The 18,143-nt window shown below is 45.7% G+C and overlaps 2 protein-coding genes across 4 annotated transcripts in view; both read right to left on the reverse strand.

Annotated features, from left to right (window-relative positions):
• Positions 1 to 7,328, reverse strand: part of gpr39 (G protein-coupled receptor 39) — an 18,904-nt gene extending 11,576 nt beyond the window's left edge. Inside the window, exon 1 of the mRNA XM_037976172.1 lies at positions 6,049 to 7,328. Coding sequence (XP_037832100.1) covers positions 6,049 to 6,832 — 784 coding nt within the window. The 5' untranslated portion in view covers positions 6,833 to 7,328. The remainder of the gene's footprint in view (positions 1 to 6,048) is intronic.
• A 1,227-nt stretch (positions 7,329 to 8,555) lies between these two features.
• On the reverse strand, positions 8,556 to 17,495 carry LOC108250768 (solute carrier family 35 member F5). Of its 3 annotated transcripts, none has more exons than XM_017440799.3 (15): positions 17,322 to 17,495; positions 16,648 to 16,789; positions 15,454 to 15,603; positions 15,287 to 15,349; positions 15,102 to 15,183; positions 14,373 to 14,563; positions 14,216 to 14,297; positions 14,046 to 14,133; positions 13,905 to 13,969; positions 13,725 to 13,829; positions 12,339 to 12,498; positions 12,171 to 12,261; positions 11,938 to 12,092; positions 11,305 to 11,405; positions 8,556 to 10,510 (listed from the first exon to the last, which is right to left on the reverse strand). In XM_017440799.3, the coding sequence occupies exons 2-14, from the start codon at positions 16,780 to 16,782 to the stop codon at positions 11,324 to 11,326; spliced, it is 1,449 nt and encodes a 482-aa protein (XP_017296288.1). In that variant the 5' UTR covers positions 16,783 to 16,789; positions 17,322 to 17,495; the 3' UTR covers positions 8,556 to 10,510; positions 11,305 to 11,323. The 3 variants fall into 3 exon arrangements, with proteins under 3 accessions (XP_017296288.1, XP_017296287.1, XP_017296286.1); XM_017440798.3 differs by having other exon boundaries at positions 13,914 to 13,969; positions 14,373 to 14,578; XM_017440797.3 differs by having other exon boundaries at positions 14,373 to 14,578.
• Between the last annotated feature and the right edge of the window lie 648 nt (positions 17,496 to 18,143).

Here is an 18,143-nt window from a genome sequence, read left to right on the forward strand (position 1 = left end):
GCCTCTCATTGTCCGACCGCCATCAGCCGCCTCCCGCTGTCCGACCGCCACCCTCCGCCTCCAACCGTCTGACTGCCACCGGCCGCCTTCCGCTGTCTGACCACCTCAGACTGTGTGACATCATCGTAAAGCTCGGGGGTTCCTCTGGTGAAACGTGGGGCTCCAGTTCCCGACAGCATCACTCCAGACCAAAAAACAAAAACCTGTTCTCAAAGCGCTCCTTTTCTTCTTCTTCTGCCTCCATTTTCCCTGATAAACGTTGACAGTAACTTCCTCAGCGTCCTACAGCAGTCTGCCACAGCTGGCCCCGCCTCTTTCTAAGGAGGTAACTCCGCCTACAATCAGCCCACAGAACCTCTAAAAGCCAGTCGTTAACGTTTGAAACCAGAGAAACAAACTCTGGAGGGTTTTATGATGGCGTTTAACTCAAAGAAAAACTTGAAACCCGTTATTTTATTATTTTTATATTTGATTTAATTTCCTCTTTAAACATCTGCTCGCTCAGTTTATTCACGTTTTTTATCTCATTTTGTGCTTTTAACCGAGACGTTTTAGGAAGTTTATTTTAATCCTTTGGGCTCAAACTTTCACTCCTTCCACTTCCTGCGAAACTTCGACGTTTCACATGATTGTCAGACGCACGCAGGGCGCTGCTGGCTCTTTGTTCCCAGGTGAGCGAGGGTTCGCCTTCGGTTCTGGAGCCACAGGGTTCTGGAGCTCGTCTCTGAACCGTCCTGCTGTCGCTCAGCGTAGATAAGAGGGTTCGACCGGAGGAGTAATGAAGCTCAGGCAGACAAATCTTCTCCAAGGTTTACACTCAAAGCCGGAAGGCTCTGACGGGGGCCACCTGAGTGGGCTGAACCGGCTGACGGGGAGTCAGGATCTCTGTCCCGGCACTGTAAATAAGCTCCATCGATCCGAAGAAGAGAGGCTGATGGGTGGTGATTGTGCTGCTGCTGTACCTGCTGATCTACGGTCAGGCTGAGGCGCCGAGCGGCCGATGAGGACAGGAAGACACACATCACGTCTCCTCCGCTGCTTGACCCGATCAGTTCAACATAAGAGCAGTTTTACTACTTTTAGGAGGATGAATTCATCAAGTTTTACTTTATGTTTGTTTATTTTTCTCTTTTCTCCCTTTCGTTGCACTTCTGGAACTGAAATAAAAGATCCCGTCGAGCTCGGATCAATCTGATAATCGATATCTGGATCACCTCTGTTGTCCTCGCCTGAACGTTTTTTATTAAAAGACAAAGGTTTTAGTTGTATCTAAAACAGAAACTGGGTTTTAGGAGCCCTGAAACTGTACCATTTGTACATTTGGGTTGATTTCAGTCTGTGTGGGTGAAGACATTTCTAGAAACGGTGTCGTGTTTACGAGGATTCTTCTAAAAACGATCCACCCCTCAGGACCTCAGGTGAAGGTTGAAGATGGACCAGTAAACTGAGAGCTTCACCACGACCCTAATTACATGACGAGACCCTGATCAGTCGGTCCGTCTCAACCAGGAACAAGACTCTCAGATACTTGAACTCCTTTGCTTCAGGCAAAGACTGACACCCCCCCTCCCCCACCCCGACCCGGAGAGAACCACCTTCCTCTGGTTGAGAACCACGGCTTCAGACTTCGAGGAGCTGACTCTTGTCCTGGCTTGAAGACACCAAAATAACCACATCATCTGCTAAAGGCAAACAGGAGACCTCAAACCAGACCTCATCCTGTCCATGAGGACCACAGGTTGGATCAGAGACCAGGGGCAGCCCTGGCAGAGTCCAAGAATGTGGACACAGTTCTTACTTTGGAGATTGGATGACCCCAGCACCTCATAGCCCCACAAAATGCATCAGGGGACAGTAAGGTTAGCCTTCCCCAGATCCACAGGACACCTTTGGAGACAGGGAACTACCTTCCTCTGGTTGAGAACCACGGTCTCGGACTTCGAGGAGCTGACTCTCGTCCTGGCTTGAAGACACCAAAATAACCACATCATCTGCTAAACAAAAACACGGGACCTCAAACCAGACAGAGATCCTATCCTGTCCATGAGGACCACAGGTTGGATCAGAGAGTCCAAGAATGTGGACACAGTTCTTGTTTTGGTCCCACAGAGACCGGATGACCCCTAAAAGTGACCCTAGCACCTCATAGCCCCACAAAATGCCTCAGGGGACACTAAGGTAAGCCTTCCCCAGATCCACAGGACACCTTTGGAGACAGGGAACCTCCCATGACCCCTTCAGGTAAAGATCTGGTCCGTTGGTCTTCAAACCTCCTCCAGAACCTGAACCTCGTTCCTGATAAAACCGGGACAGAAATCTCAGCCATCCTGACAGAAGAAGGTGTTCGGATCAACGACGCTGCCTGCGTAGATTCTTCCCATCACATCCGCTCCTCCTCACTTTGCTCACATCACAAATGGCTGGTAGAGGTCAAAGGTCGCAGCCCAAACAGCAGCAGCAGATGGTAAAACAGGATTAATATTCATTTCACCGGCTCCCGGCGAGCGAAGCGAAGATCTAAAGCAATTAACCTTTTGTCCTGGATGTGATGTGTGGGCAACTTAACAGCAATGTTCTCCACTCCTAATTACGCTCCAAAGTCACGGAGGATTAAAAGTTATTTTAAGGTAAAAGTAGGAGCAGACTGAGCGGCGTCTGGATGTTCGCCTGAGTCAGACTGAGCGTCGGCTGGTGAGGAAACATGGTGACGGATGTCAGGGTTTATTTTAATGGCGATGAGTTCGGTTCTCTGCTGCCTGATTTAAAACGTTCACAACGATTCACTGGTTTTAGTTTTACAAACGTTTTTACAATCTCACCACTTCTGCTCACTTTCAAATTGATTTTAGCTGCAATTTTGGTCATTTTAGCTCTACCTAGCCTTTTGACAGTTTTAGCATTTAGCTTAGCTTTTGATTGTAAACGTAGCCTTTAGCTCCTTTTACCAAACGTTCTGTTAACTCTTAGTTCCCACGAGTCTTTTGATACTTTCAGCTGAGTTTTTACTTTTAGCCTTTAGCCTGTATTTTGCTGTTTTTAGCTTCTAGATAGCCTTTTGCTACTTTTAGCGTTTAGCCAGTTTTTTTCTACTTTTAGCTTTTAGCCTGTCTTTTGCTATTTTAGGGTTCTAGCTAGACTTTTACTACTTTTAGCTTTTAACTAGCCTTTTACAACTTTAAGTTAGCCTGGCTTTAGCTGTTTCTAGCTTATAGCTAGCTTTTCGCTACTTTTAGATAACCTTTTGCTATTTTTACCTTTTAGCTAACTTTTTCTACTTTTAGCTTTTAGCCTGTTTTTTGCCATTTTTGGCTTCGAGTTAGCCTTTCGCTACTTTTACCTTTGACCCAGCGTGTTGATATTTATAGCTTTGAATTAGCCTTTTGCCACCTTTAGCGCTTAGCTTGGCTTTTGATTGTAAAAGCAGCTTTTAGCTGCTGCTTTTAGCTAAAGTTTTGTTTACTCCTGGTTTCCTCTAGTCTTTTAATACTTTCAGCTAGCTTTTGCTGCTCTTAGCTCACCTTTAGCTGCTTTTAGCTAGTTTTTACTCTTAGCTTTTACTAGCCTTTTGATTCTTTTAGCTCACCTTTTACAGCTTTTACCTAACACTTGGCCTTTTTTCTTTAGCTTTTAGCCGTCCTGCTACCTTCAGCTTCTTGTTTCAACGAATGTCAGCCGACGTTCGGCGCTCAGTTTTTCAGGTTGAAGCACGAAGGATTGAAAAAGTCGGACATTTTGAATTCAGACGCCCTAAATGTTGAGACATCCCCGAATTAAAGCGGGACTCATATGAGAGCCGCAGAATCGGCTCATATCTGTCCTCATCAATATTAATACGTTCATCAATATTCTAGTGTGTTGTTATTACAGCGAGGAGACGGGGAGACTATCCCACCTTCAGCTCATAACACCTGCCTGATTAATTAAAAAAAACAATAATCTCAGTAAAACTTTGCCTTTTTTTAATTTATTCGTTTACTTCGGGTTTCTTCAGGTTAAAAAGAAGCTCCTCACCTCCTGGCGTTGGAACCATGATGGCGTTTTCATCGCCGGAGGACGGACGGCGCCAATAAACAGACCTGAGAACAGCAATAACAGCTGGAAACAAACAGCGGGTTTTAATGCATACTGATCCGGTTTCGCTCCCAGACATTCTGAAGTCCGGTTTGATGTTGAAATATCATTTCTGCACTTCTGAGAGTTCCTTGTTTCCTCCAAGAGCTCGAAACTGACGGATCCGAGGCGAAAGAAAAGATGTTTTTACACGTTAATCAGCTGATTCTGAGCAACAAACTGAGATTTAATTTAATTTAATTAAAGATAAGAGCTTAATAAGTTCGATAAGTTCTTGTTTGTATTTTTCAGTTTCCGTTAAAAAGTGTTTTTAAAAACTATTGACTCATCCTGCACTCGGAGGGGGGCGTGTCCTAACTCTCCGTCCAATTAAACTCCTCGATTTCAAATTGAGAGAAGCTGGAAATGTGGGCGGGGCTTCAGGCTGACCAATCAGAGCAGATTCACACAGAAAACTCAACCGCAAACACAAGGTGAACTGAAAACAGCAGAAACTTGTTATAAAAGTCAAAAACTAAAAGGACAGAGAAAACCGGACCAAACCGGATCTAACCTCACCGGACCCGGACGTCAGAACCGATCAGAAACCAGGAAAAGAATAAAAATAAAACCTTCCCTTGACTCTGTAGCTCCATCAGCAAATACCAGGTTTAAAAATCTATACCCTGCAAACACAAAGTGATGTTTCTGGAGGGAACAAACAATTCCAGAGCTGGTTTTGGTTTCTGGCTCAGAGTTTCTGTCAGGTTCTCAGTTATTACATCTTTATGATCAAAACTGTTTTTATTTTTAATTATAGATAAAGTTTGTGTTTTATAAGAGTGATCCAACGGCTGTGGCAGCCTGGGAAATTTGCCGTTTGTACAGCTAACAAGTTTGATTTTTCAATTTTGTCTCGGCTCACGTCTCAGAGTCCAACCCTGGCTGATGTCCAGCGGACCAAGACGAAGGTCCTGCACCGCTGGAGTCCTGTCTTCTGTCCACATCGGTGCTCGCAGCTTCTGCACGCCGCAGAATCTCTTATGACTTCTTCTTCTTTTAAATTGGAGTCGGGAAACTATTGTCTGTTTTAAAAGCCATTAAACACCCGACTGCTTCAGGAAAGGATTCGCTTTCTGTTGGTTCTTGTCTCGTTATTTTTTTTATCCTCAGGATTTTACTGTAGGTCTGTGTTTTTGGAGAAGAGTCTTTGTTTCTGGTCCTGGTTCAGATCTTTTGAAGTGAAAGGATTAACGAGTATCTTACCTGCTGTGGACAGATCTTTGAACAACCGAGCGGGACCAAGAGAAAAGTGGATTTCTGTTGTCTTAAAACAATCCGGTCTCAAAATAAACCTGCATCAGTTTTACATTACATCAAAAGCCATAGGAAGCAGGGGTTGGGAGGGTGCTGCAGCACCTCCTGATTGCAGGAGGACATTCATGTCCAAATACATATTCATGATAAAAAAAAACTACTTGTCTTACTGCTGTGCACACTAAAAGTGGCTCATTTGTAGCCCAGCGTTGGGTCCAATTTGGACCGGGTCAACCCGGGTTAGTTTTAACTCAGCAGGTTACCAGTTTGACTCAACAAACCGGGTTAAGTTTTCTCCCTGGTTAGGTTAAAATGACAGGTTTGTTCAATTCAAGTGAGGCTTACTGACCCAACATCTGGGTTTTTACATGATGCTAACCTTTATTAGCATCTGGCCGCTAACATAAACTAATGGTGCTTTAGAAACCGAACCTCACTGGTTTTCATTTAGTTTGTCTTCTTTTTTTGTTCCGTACCACACTTTGCTCGTTTGTGGTCGTTTGAACGTGCTTATGAATTAATTTGGACTAAAGATATTGTTTATTGCTTCTACGGACACAAACTAGAAGTCTAAACAACCGCTTTTAGACGACTTCCCTTCCAGAGATAGAGTAAAAATGGCACAAAGTCCAAAATTAAACGCGTTTGTTTTAGAAACGGTGAGATAATAAACCAACTTACCCAGGAAAATGATGGTCTGCTTCCTCGCTGACTTGACCGTTGAGCTTTCGTGCTTGGAGGGTGGTTGAACCCCATTGGTGCTTTTCTCCAGGGATCCCAAAGGTTTCCTCAGGACCAGGATCATCGCCCGGCACATGAACCCCACGCAGACCAACACCATCAGGTAGACGATGAACGCCACGAAGATGCTGGTCCTGTACATCACCCAGTGCTCCCTCAGGTTGGTGCAGAAGGTCAGATTGGAGACCGGTTGGTTTTCTCGGGTCGGTATGTAGCCCTGCGTTCCGGTGGAAAACAGCAGCGGCAGGGCCACCAGGACGGACACCACCCAGGCGAAGGCGATGAGGGCGGAGGTTCGCCTCTCACTCAGGGTTTTATAGTGGAAGGGGTGGCAGATGGCGACATAGCGCTCGAAGCTCAGCGTGGCCACGTTGAGGATGGTGGCGTAGCTGCAAAGCTCAAACAGGAACTTGTAGATCTTGCAGGAGGCGTCGCCGGACGCGGCGGTGAAGGGGAACCAGATGACGCTGAAGAGCTCCACGGGCATGCCGATGAGGAGCACCAACAGGTCGGAGCTCGCCAGGCTGACCATGTGGTCTGTCACTTTCTTCTGCAGGTAGCCGTTGTCCTTCAGCACCTGTGTCACTCTGATGGTGACCAAATTACCCACAATGCCCGTCACCAGCATGAGGCTGTAGAGGACAGTCATGAAGATTTTGACCGGATAGCTGGGTTCAAGTTCTTTCCAGTTTGGGCGTTCAGCCGTATCATTTTCCCCGTCCATGATTACGGAGTGGCGAGCCAAGATTTTCCTGGTATTGGTTATCTTATCAGCTGTTCCGGGCGCAGTCCCTCCGATCTGAGCCAAGGAGACACTTTCTTTACAAGGTCACAACTAAAACTAAGGACTTTTCTGTGGATGAAACTGTCCCAGATTCTCCAAGGGTCGAAGACAAACAGACTCGTTTCTCACTCTTAAAGAACCTCCTGCACTTTCAGTTTGGGTTTTCATACTCACTGACCTAACAGCTCAACATGTCCGGCCTTTCTCGCCGAGTTCTGCGCCGTCTTCCCCCAGTCTCGATGAACGTTTGAGATCCGGCGAAGTCCCGGTGGATCATCGGTTGGTTTCACCTCCTGTCTGAGCAAAGAGTTCGCCAACATTTACGTCCCACAGATACCTCCTCCCTCTCGTAGAGGGCCGGGCGGTTAAACATTAAACACCACCACAGGCAGCGAGTTCAGCCGGAGGTTTCGGCTCTTATCAGCATTAATGGGCCTTCTGTTGACACAGACATTTTTACTTCAAGCTTCATTGCAGATTACAGCCGAATGTTTGCAAATGAGATGTATAAAGTTTGAGTAGTTTTCTTCTGGGATCAGTTAGAGACAAAAATGAAGAAAAGAACTAACTAGGAGTTCATGAAGTTCAGAAGATGCAGTAAAAATATGTTACTTTTCTTCAGGGCTCAGCCTGATGTGAGTTTGGATTTACTGTCAAACCTTCTGACCCAATGTTTGGTCCAACCGACCCAACAACTAACCCAGTTACCAAAATAACCCAGCACTTTCTAGTGTGTACAATCTCGGAGAATATCAGTTTTAGTCTTATACATTTATGTATTTAATAAAGGAAATTAGCTTTTTTATTGCATATTTCTAAATTTGGAGAATATCCAAAACACCTGAGTTATCTCTTCAGCTTTTTCCTCAAGTTCTGCAGAAACCTCTGCTTCTCCACACCTGGACCAGGTGTGGAGAAGCAGAGAAGATCGGACACCCCTGGTCTAAGACGTCTGGGACAGTGGTCCTCTGGGACCAGGATCAGACTCTCCTGGTTAAGATGTCCAGGTCGGCGGTCCTCCGGGACCAGGGTCAGACTCTTCTGGTCTAAGATGTGCAGGACGGGGGTCCTCCAGGACCAGGATTGGACACCCCTGGTCTAAGACATCCAGGACTGTCCCCCAGGACCAGGATCAGACTATTCTGGTCTAAGACATCCAGGACGGCGGTCCTCCGGGACCAGGATCAGCATGATTTAACCCCTTAAAGCTGCATTGCCACCATTTACTTGTGGTTTGTCTCATAAAGGAGCCTCAGAACATCTGCTGCCTGCCGGACTCCTCAGATTATTTTTATTCCAGATTATTTTCCTGAGTTCGAGTTGAAACGGAGTCACTGCTGACCTTTCAGCTCCGTTTAATCTGGACTCCCACAGCTGCTCTGTAAGACGTTCACCGGTCTCATCTACGCGGCTTCCCTAATTTAATGTTGAGCCTTGTTAGTGTCCCCACAGCATGATGCTACCTCCACCATGCTTTACTGTAATCCTGGCGCGTTACAGTGAAGCAGGCGAGTTGAGCGAAGACCGTTCGGCTTTTGTCTGTTTTAAGGTCCAGAAACATTTTGTGGCTCGGTCACCTTAACTGATAAATGAAACTTTAATTTGAATTATGTGAAGCTAAACATTTGTTGTTGTGGGTTACAAACACCAGCTGACACAAAACTGTAGAAAGATATGTTTTAATAATAATAATAATGCTTCGAAGTATGAAAACAGACTCAAAAATAAACAGATTATTCAAGAGCTGCTCGATAAAAGGACAGTTACTATCGAAGGCCGTCTGGCCTCGTTTAGATTGTAGAACGTCTTCATTATGGACACAAAAAGACCCCCCCCCAAAAAAAAAAAAGTGCTCAGACAACAAAAACAAGAACAAAGAACCTGAGACGGAAAATAATCATGAACATGGTTCCACAAGCACCGTTTAAAGAAGAAAAAACTCTTTAGGAAAACAGGAAACCGCCCAAAAAAATAAGATTTCCTCAACCGAAGCAGAAACAGAAAGTGCAACTTTTTATTCCTCCCTCAAGAAGCTCATTTTCTGGGTTTACTCTTCTTCTTCTGCCGCTTCATCACATTACAGCTCCACGAAGAACCAGAGGAACCGAGGAAACTGATCTTCTGAGGGATTTAAAGCCTTCACGCCGTCGGTTTGAGGAAAATAAAATAAAATAACACAGAGGATGGTCCCGGGTGGAACGATCAACGACCGTCGTAAATCTGGAGCCGTTAACGAATTCTTTGAGCCGTTCTGTTTCCGGGTGGAGACGGTTTTTAAAAACACAACTTCCGCCCGTGGTTCTGGAAGGTCTTTTAATCTGACGGGGCCGGCTAACTTCCTGTTGGTGACTTTGGACTGACCAGAACTCAGAACACATGTGGAGGTCCAAGGAGGAGAACTGTCGATCAGGTTCGTCCGTTTAAACAAACTTTACGTGACATCGATCTGCTGCGTGTCCACTTTGTCAAAGTCTGGAGGACCCAAACTGTCCCCCTGTCCCCCCCTCAGGAAGAAAACTGGGTCTGATGTTCAGGAAGAACCGAGGAACCACCGAGACTCAAGGCTGCCGTGAGCCGGAACCTGCTGGAACACTGGTGTCCGTGTCCACAGGTGTCCCTGTCCACCAGTGTCCATGTCAACAGGTGTCCCTGTCCACCAGTGTCCATGTCAACAGGTGTCCCCGTCCACCAGTGGAGCCAGTTTTTCATCATCATGGACTCCGAGGACCAAGAAAGAAGCTCCAACACAGACAGATGGACGAGACAAATGTCTTCTGGTGTAAAGTCTGATGGTCAGAAGAGACAAAGACTGAGCTGTTTGGACACAAAGACAAGAAGGACATTTGGAGGAGACAAGGTGAGGCTTTCAGAGCTGAGAACACTGAAGCACCTGTCAGGCATGGTGGTGGCAGCATCATGGTGAGGGACTAAGTGAGGAGGACTACGTCCAAACTCTTCATCTTCACCTCAAACCAGCAGCTGGACGCCTGAGACGAGGACACAGTTGGGTCCAACAGGACAAAGTCTTCTCAAAGACCGGATTAAACCGGATTAAAGACTCGGTTCTGTGTCCAGGAAACCAACCAGTCTGACTGAACTCCACCGAGAAGAGTCAAAGATCAGCTGGTTGATGGAGACAGACAGCCTGAGGACCAGGGGACACCTGCTGAGGGACATTTAACCAGGGGGGGCGGGGTTATTCAGATCAGAGGAACTCTCTGATAAATAAAACGTGTTTTAAAACCATTCCACCCGGGATGAAAACGCTTCAAATAAACTGTTAAAGGACAAATTTAAAACGACGTGGAACCGGAGAACCGGAGACAAACGGGTTCCGCCCTCGCCGAGGGAAAAAACAGATTTCTGCTCACGATTTAAAGCAGCTTTCAGAAATCTGTAACTAAAAAAAAAAAAATCCTTCGAGAGCTGATCCGAACGGCCTGGCTTCACAGAACCAGAACCAGGAGAACGTAGTGTCAGTTTGAACGAGAACCAGCAGCGAGTCGTACCGGCAGCGAGGTGGGCGGGGCATTAAATAAGGACCGTTTGTTTGTTTGTAAATAAATAAATAAACGGAGGCACTCGGGTGGAAACGTCCGGCTCGGTGGCTCCATCGACCTTCAGGGAGGAGAAACAAAACATGAACACAGATGTTTCTGACATTTCAATTTATCTCTGATTGAAACTTTTATTCTTATTTTAAATTATTTTAAAGGCTCCAACTGTGAGCTCGTCTGTTTATTAGATTTATTCAACAATATTTGATCAGAATCAACGTTTTCAAACAAATTAATCAGGTTTCAGAAAATAAAATGTTTATTTTTTTATCTTTTTTTTATAATTTCTGTTGCTAAAGTCTCCCCTGATGACGCACATCGTCCCTGTGTTTAATATTTAACAGTAAATAAATCAATAAATGTAGGATTTTGGTTTATTTATTTAACTTTACCCACAATGCAACTGGACCACAAGAATCATGTTTGTGTTTTTGGTTTGAGGCCATTTTTAACATTAAAACGTCTGTAATTTAAAGTGTTTGGACGTCAGTTTTATTCGTTTTTACACTAAGAAATATTTTCCTGTTTTAATTCTTTATTAAATTTTAGAAGGTTTTTATTTTGCTGACTTAAAACACAAAAACGTGAACTTTTCTTTCAGGTTTCCAGAAATAAGTTTGTAAATGTTCGACCGGTGTGGTGGTAGCTGAGAGTCGTCCCCATCGGGCGCGCCGAGCGCCAACCGGTCGGACGGGATTTTGATTTTAAACCTCAAAGTCAGGGGTCAGAGGTCAGGGTCAGAAGTCAGGGGTCAGACGTCATGGGGTCACGGGTCAGACGTACTAGGTCATGAGTCAGTGGTCAGATGTCAGGGGTCATAGGTCAGGGGTCAGGGGGACCTGAGCCGTCACTTACGTTTAATCGAACCTCTGGATCACGAGCAGAAGCTTCCTTCGTGAGGAGAAACGGTGTTCAGAGGAATAAGGCTTTCACACTGCTCGCTGTCGTCTGACAGTCTGGAAAACAGGTAAAAGAAAGAGTCCATCATCATCATCATCATCATCATCATCATCATCATCATCGTCATCATCATCAACATCGCCACCGTCGCCATCTTGACAAACCTCCTCATTATAATCACACAAACAGAAAGCAGCGTTCACTGGAGAACGAAGCTGATGACGAACTGGACCCAGAGAGGTTCTGAGTCCAACAGTCGAGTGAGAAGCCGGGGCGCTAAAGGCTCCATCATGATCCATAAGACGTCAAGAAGTTGGTTCGTGGTCACGTGGTGGCGAGACAAAACAAAACAAAACTTTAATTTCCTCTCTGATGTCTGTCTGAGACCAGCGAGCCGTGACGGTTTGAAATCCTGGCGATAACTCAGCGAACTACAGGAGGACAACGGTTCTCCACGTTCGTCCACGTTTAGGGTTAAAGCTCCTGGAGGAAGACCAGGTTCCAGAGGGTAAGGAGAGAAGAAACCAGCACTGAGCTGAAACTGAAACCTGGTTTCAGGTAAGAAGCAGCCGGTCCGTCTGTTCGTACCTCTGGATGCGATGTTTCCTGAACATGAAAGCGTACAGCCTCCTCAGCCCGACCAGAACCGGGTCCCAGTTGTTGTAGTGACACAGGAGGGCGGCGATGAAGAAGGAGAGGAAGACGGGAACCGCCCCGGCGAAGAACAACCACGAGAAACGCACCTGCCGAGAAGCGGAGGAGGGAGGGGGGGGGATTCAGACCCAACCGGTGGAATGAACCCCCCCAGGAGCGAGTCGTACCTTCTGCAGGCAGATATCTGCCAGGATGGAGAGCGGGATGGTGAGGCTGAGAGCCAGAGTCCCGATGAGCGACGACGTGAGGAAGCAGCCCCTGACGGAGGAAAAAACAGACATTTTACTTGTTACTGTCACGGGTTCGAGGCCCACAGATCCGGAGGAAAGACGGACCAGAGCCAGAGGAACTCGGACAGAACCGTCCCGATGAGGCCGTTGATCAGGATGTAGGTCCAAACCAGCTGGCTGGGGAGCTCGAAGGCCTCGAAGCCGGTGTAGTGGAGCAGGAGGAAGCCGGGCCACAGCAGCAGCAGGTTGAACAAACCCACGAACCCTGGAGACACAGACAAAACCGCCGCCGCCACCCGTTACCTCGGCGCTAAACAGCAGCCGAAGGTCCAAATCTACAACCCGAAGGAGCACGAACCGAAACCTCCTTCAGACGACTAAAAGAAGGAGAAACTAAAAACTAAAGACCTGAGATATTCAGCTGAAACTCAGCTGCTACAGCTACAAGAAGCAAAACGAAAGCTAAAAGCTAAAGTAGCAGAAGGATAGCTAGAAGCCAAAAGTAGAGAATTACCAGCTAAAAGTAGCAAGTGGCTAATAAAAGCTAAATGTTACTAAATGATACCTAAAGACAAAAAGGCTAAAAGTTACCTAAAGGCTAAAACACCGAAGGCTAGCTAAAAGATAAAGTAGCAGAAGGGTAGCTAAAACAGAAAGTTGCGAAAGGGTACCTAAAAGCCAAAAGTAGCTAAACACCAGCTAAAAGTAGCAAGTGGTAGGCTAAAAGCTAAATGTTACTGAATGATACGTAAAGGCTAACAACACCAAAGAGTAGCTAAAAGCTAAAGTAGCTAAATTCTAGTTAAAAGTAGCAAATGGCTAGCTGAAAGTATCTAAAAACTAGCTATGAGCTAAAAGTAGCCTATTGATAATGAAAAGTTCAACAAATGTCAGTGAAACCGAAACACAACAAAAAGCAGCTAAAAAGTCAAAGTTAGCTAAAATTAAAGCAACTAAAGTCTCGCTAAAAGTATCAAATGGCTAGCTAAAAGCTAAAGTAGCAGAAGGATAGCTAGAAGCCAAAAGTAGGGAATTACCAGCTAAAAGTAAAGCTAGCTACAAGCTAATCTTTGCTAAATGCTACTTCAAGGCTAACAACACCAAAGGCTAGCTAAAAGCTAAAGAAGGAAAAGAGCTAAAAATAGCATACTGGTAATGAAAAGTAGCAGAAATGAAGATAAAACCTAAACACAACAAAATGCAGCTAAAACGTAAAAGTTAGCTAAAATTAAAAGCAACTAAAGTATTAAAATGCCAGCTAAAAGCTAAAGTAGCAGAAGAGGCAGCAGCTGAAGGTTTCAAAGAGAAGCTTCACGTGTTTCTGTGGATTTGATTTAAAAAAATAACTAAAAGTGACAAAAACTACAAATCCCAGCAGCCTGAACGAGCCGAAGGTTTTGATGTTTGAGCAGCTAAAATAATAAGTCTGCAGGAGGTAAAAACCCAGGTGATAAAAGAAGGATTAAGACTTCTGCACAGTCCTGTCCTCACCAAAAAACATGGGGATGTCCAGCTTGTCCTCCCGGTCCACCCGTCTCTTGATCATGACGATGTAGACGGCGTACAGGACCGCCCCGATCAGGGACCACAGGGAGCCTTCGGACACGGCTCAGTCAGTTTCACAAAAACAAAACAAATAAGAACAAACGGATCAGTCGTCGCCGTGGTTACCTATCACACCTTTGTCATCGGGGCTGTCCATGCTAGACAGACTCACGAGGGACACCCCTCCGATGCTGAAAGGAAAGACACGAGAACACGTCAGGCGGCGGCGCGTTTCTGAAAGGACGGCAGCGGCGGCGCCTCACCCACCTCAGCGCCACGGCCAGCAGCTTGGACAGCGTGAAGCGGTCGCTGCTGTTGCTGGGAAAGATGGCCGCCAGGATGAGCGTGAAGAGACCTGAGGGAGAGAGCAGCGTGGCGGAGGGATCATCGACCACGAAACACGACTCAGACTGAGCAGAAAGGCTCGAGCCGCTCACCTGAGGTGGACGACAGGATGTTGACGATGGCAACCTGCGCGTCGGACAGCGCCTCCTGGTAGGACAGGTTAGCCAGGAACCACTGGAAGACGAACAGGAAGTGACCTTTTCATCCGGCGCAGCTTCTCTCAGGGGGGGCGTGGTCGAGTTTACTCACCACGAAGCAGAAGAAGAAGCTGATCTTGGCCACGTCGCTGATGGTCAGCTTGCCCACGCTGCGCAGCATGGCCTCGTGGTCCTTGGCGGCGGGGTAGGACATCCGGGACAGCTTGGCCTCGAGGGCCTGAGCGGAGGGCAGCTGCCGGACCTCCATGATGTTACTGAAACGCACCCGCTGCTTCTTGGAGGCTGAAGGAAAACCGGCTTTATTTTAAAAAACAGAAAACGGAGAACTTAACGGAACGATGTGAGAAGAAATAATAAAATCCCACCGTTTTACAGACAAAAACAAACACTTAGACGTCAAATTATTGAGATTTAAACCATAATTTTACATCACAGCCACAAGCTGCGGCTTACAAATTATAATATTTAAACTTATCCGTCAAACAGAGTAAAGTCTGAGGATTTTGATGATTTATTTAGACAAATTTCACTCAAATAAGAGCTTAAAAGTTGTTATTTTTATTGATGAATGCTGCCCCCTGCTGGTGAAAACTGGATCAAACTGATTCTTAATTTAAAGATAAAAGAAAATAAAACCAATCTGGCCCTGTTGAGGTTAGAAAACCAGTTAAATTAAACCTCAGAGGAGATAATAACCGCTGCAGCAGCAGAGGTGGTTCTCTGATCATCTCTGTCAGTGTGTCACATGGTTGTGGAGCAGCTGTGACCCGCTCTGCTCTCCAGCGTCGCTTCGGCTGCTTGTTAAACTCTAACTACTCACAGTAATCACAGTCTCCGTTCAAACACTCGGAGGAGTCGGTCAGGACGTCCTGGAACTTCACCGGGACGTACAGCGGCTCGCTCTGCTCGGACACAAACAGCGATCAGCTCCCGGCGGCGCCAAAACGTTAAACTTTATCATTAAAGTCACGTTTTTTTTTTTTAATTTAAGCTAAAACTACAAACCAAACAGTTGTTCACGGTGCTGTCGTTGGTGCAGGGCGCAAAGTAGGCTTCGGCGTCAGCAAACTGCAGGAGAAAATTTTGGATTTAATCTTTAGGAAACGGGTCTGAATTGGCCCCGGTTGCCTGGCTGAACGGGGTCACGGGGTCGCGGCGAGCGTTTCACTTACGAAGGCGGAGTGGCGGCGCTTCAACGTGCCGGTGCACTGCTGCCTCCAGGGCCGCCACAGCAGGAAGCCCAGCAGGTAGAGGACGAACATGGACGTCTTGGTGAAGGTGCTGAAGAAGGGTTTGTTGTAGTCCTGACGCCTGAAGATGTACTGCAGGAGAAGAAGAAGAAGAAACGTTTACGCCGCTGGGCGTGTTCCACCTCGGCTCCTTTCAGCGGTTTTCTTTTTGTGCTATGACGACCTTCAGCTTCGTCTCACAAAAACAGGTAAATATTTGGTCATAGGCTGTCAAATATTCACACAGTTCACCTCGTATTTTTTACGCCAACGAGCGACGCGCTGCTAAATACCTCATAATGATGCTGCCACCGCCGTGTCTGACTGACTCAGCTTTTCATGCTTAACTCTCATAAAACCAGAGGGTCTGAGAGGCTTCACAGAGATATTTTTGGATTATTATAAACGGTAAATGGTGTGCACTTGTAGACCTTTATGTAGTCCCAGGACACACATTCATTCATTCACTCATTCATTCATTCACACAATGATGGCGGTGAATGAATGGAGGAGATTTAGACGCAGCCTCAGAATAATCTCTGAGTCTGACTCTTCGATCTTTGACAGAATCATCGGAGCTCAGCTGCTGAGGAGGACGAGAAGAGTCTGAAACTGTGGGACACTCCGAGAGGACAGATAAGAGGAACCAGCTCTGAGACATGAGAGACACCTGAGAGAGACACAAGACGTTAAGAAACTTTCTGTCAGGAAAACCAAACTCATCAAGTTCACAGGTTTAAAGACAATCCCTGTGTCCAACTGAGACAACCTGTGTCTACTGAAGCGGGGACGACCTGTGTCTCTCTGGGATGACCTGTGTCTCTCTGGGACAACCTGTGTCTCTCTGGGATGACCTGTGTCTCTCTCTGGGACAACCTGTGTCTCTCTGGGATGACCTGTGTCTCTCTCTGGGACAACCTGTGTCTCTCTGGGATGACCTGTGTCTCTCTCTGGGACAACCTGTGTCTCTCTGGGACGACCTGTGTCTCTCTAGGACGACCTGTGTCTCTCTGGGACAACCTGTGTCTCTCTGGGACGACCTGTGTCTCTCCGGGACGACCTGTGTCTCTCTCTGGGACGACCTGTGTCTCTCTGGGACGACCTGTCTCAGGAGTGGAAATGGTAAGGACACCTTACCGAGGTCAGCTCAGAGGACGCCACCCAGATGACGTCCACCAGCAGGAGGATGACCACGCCCAGCGCCATCCGCCGCCGCTGGGCTGCAGAGCTGCCCTGAGAGCTCATCCGGTTCATGAGGAACACCCACTCCATTTGGACGCTGAGGAGACGTTCAGGATGCACAAATAAAAACCTGGAACACTTTAAAGTCATACAGACTGTATATAGTAGGCATATCTGGTTGTTTCATTTGGATTAATGGGAGTTTAAATTACAAAAAGGACCAATTAAGACTTCTGCTAGTATTATAATAACTGCTTCATCCTTGTTTCACTTTATCAGGACACTGTGTCAACTTGTAGTATATATTTAACTGAATAAAACAAAAAAACTCACTAAATGAGTTGAAAATGTCACAGTAAACCTGCAGCTCATTAAATAAAATCGAGGAAATATCAGAAACTTCTGTTTTTGTCTCAGCTGTCAAACTGTTCCCTCCATCTGAAGGTCGGTAAGAGGACTAAAAGTAAATAAAATGTCTGAAAACGAGCTTAAATTTAGCTCCACGGAGGGATTTCGGTTTCAGCTCGTTTGTTTATTTAATGTAAACAGAGTCGCTAGCTAGCTTAGCGCTAGCGAGCTCGATCGAGCGTCGTGGTTAACAAAACGTAATAAAATAAACGTTTTCTTACCTGAATGTATAAAGTGGTCATTTATTTGCTTTACATTATTTATTTGCTACTTCATGTTGTGCACCGACATGGACGAAATCGCTGCTGTCACACGGAAATCGTTGCGAGTTTTAATGGTTGTAAACATTAGCATAACAAGCTCTCCTCATAACAGTCAGCTGACATCACTTACAGAGCAAAGGATTCTGGGAAATGGAGTCAAACGCGTTTATAACGGCTTTTCTTTTTTTTTTTTATTTATTTCGATAGCACTTATTATATCAGTTTTTATTTATTGACCTCCGCCTAGGAGGTGTGTGTTTTCGGTAGGGTTTGTTTGTTTGTCTATCCGGCTCCAAACAATGTTTTAAAAAGACCCTTTAGCCCAGGCGGAGAAGTTTGCGCGCTCGTTTCCCCAACAGATAGCGATGACGTCGCGTGATGATGATGTCATCAATCCCGTTATGACATCACAATGATGATGTGTCTTAGCTTTTCTTCTAGTATGTAATTTTTCACTTTTTGCCACGATTCCAACTTTTTTTTTTACTATATCAAAGACCTAAATGTAGAAAAAAAGCAAATAATCTGTAATGATTGTTATTGTTTGTTTGTTTCACTTTTCATCTCTTTTCTGGTTTGGAGATTGATGATTAGGTGTGTTTAATTATTTTATCACAGCCATAAAACGTGACAATTACAATAAATAGATTGTTTTGACCTGTTACAATCACTAACAAGAGCCTTGCATTGATCTTAATATGTTTTGTGTCATAAAAGTTGATTTTAATCAGTGAAAAGTTTATATTTTATATTTGCCATTTCCAGAGAGAATGAAATGTA

This window comes from Kryptolebias marmoratus, linkage group LG6 (assembly GCF_001649575.2).
Source record: "Kryptolebias marmoratus isolate JLee-2015 linkage group LG6, ASM164957v2, whole genome shotgun sequence".
Taxonomy (NCBI): domain Eukaryota; kingdom Metazoa; phylum Chordata; class Actinopteri; order Cyprinodontiformes; family Rivulidae; genus Kryptolebias; species Kryptolebias marmoratus.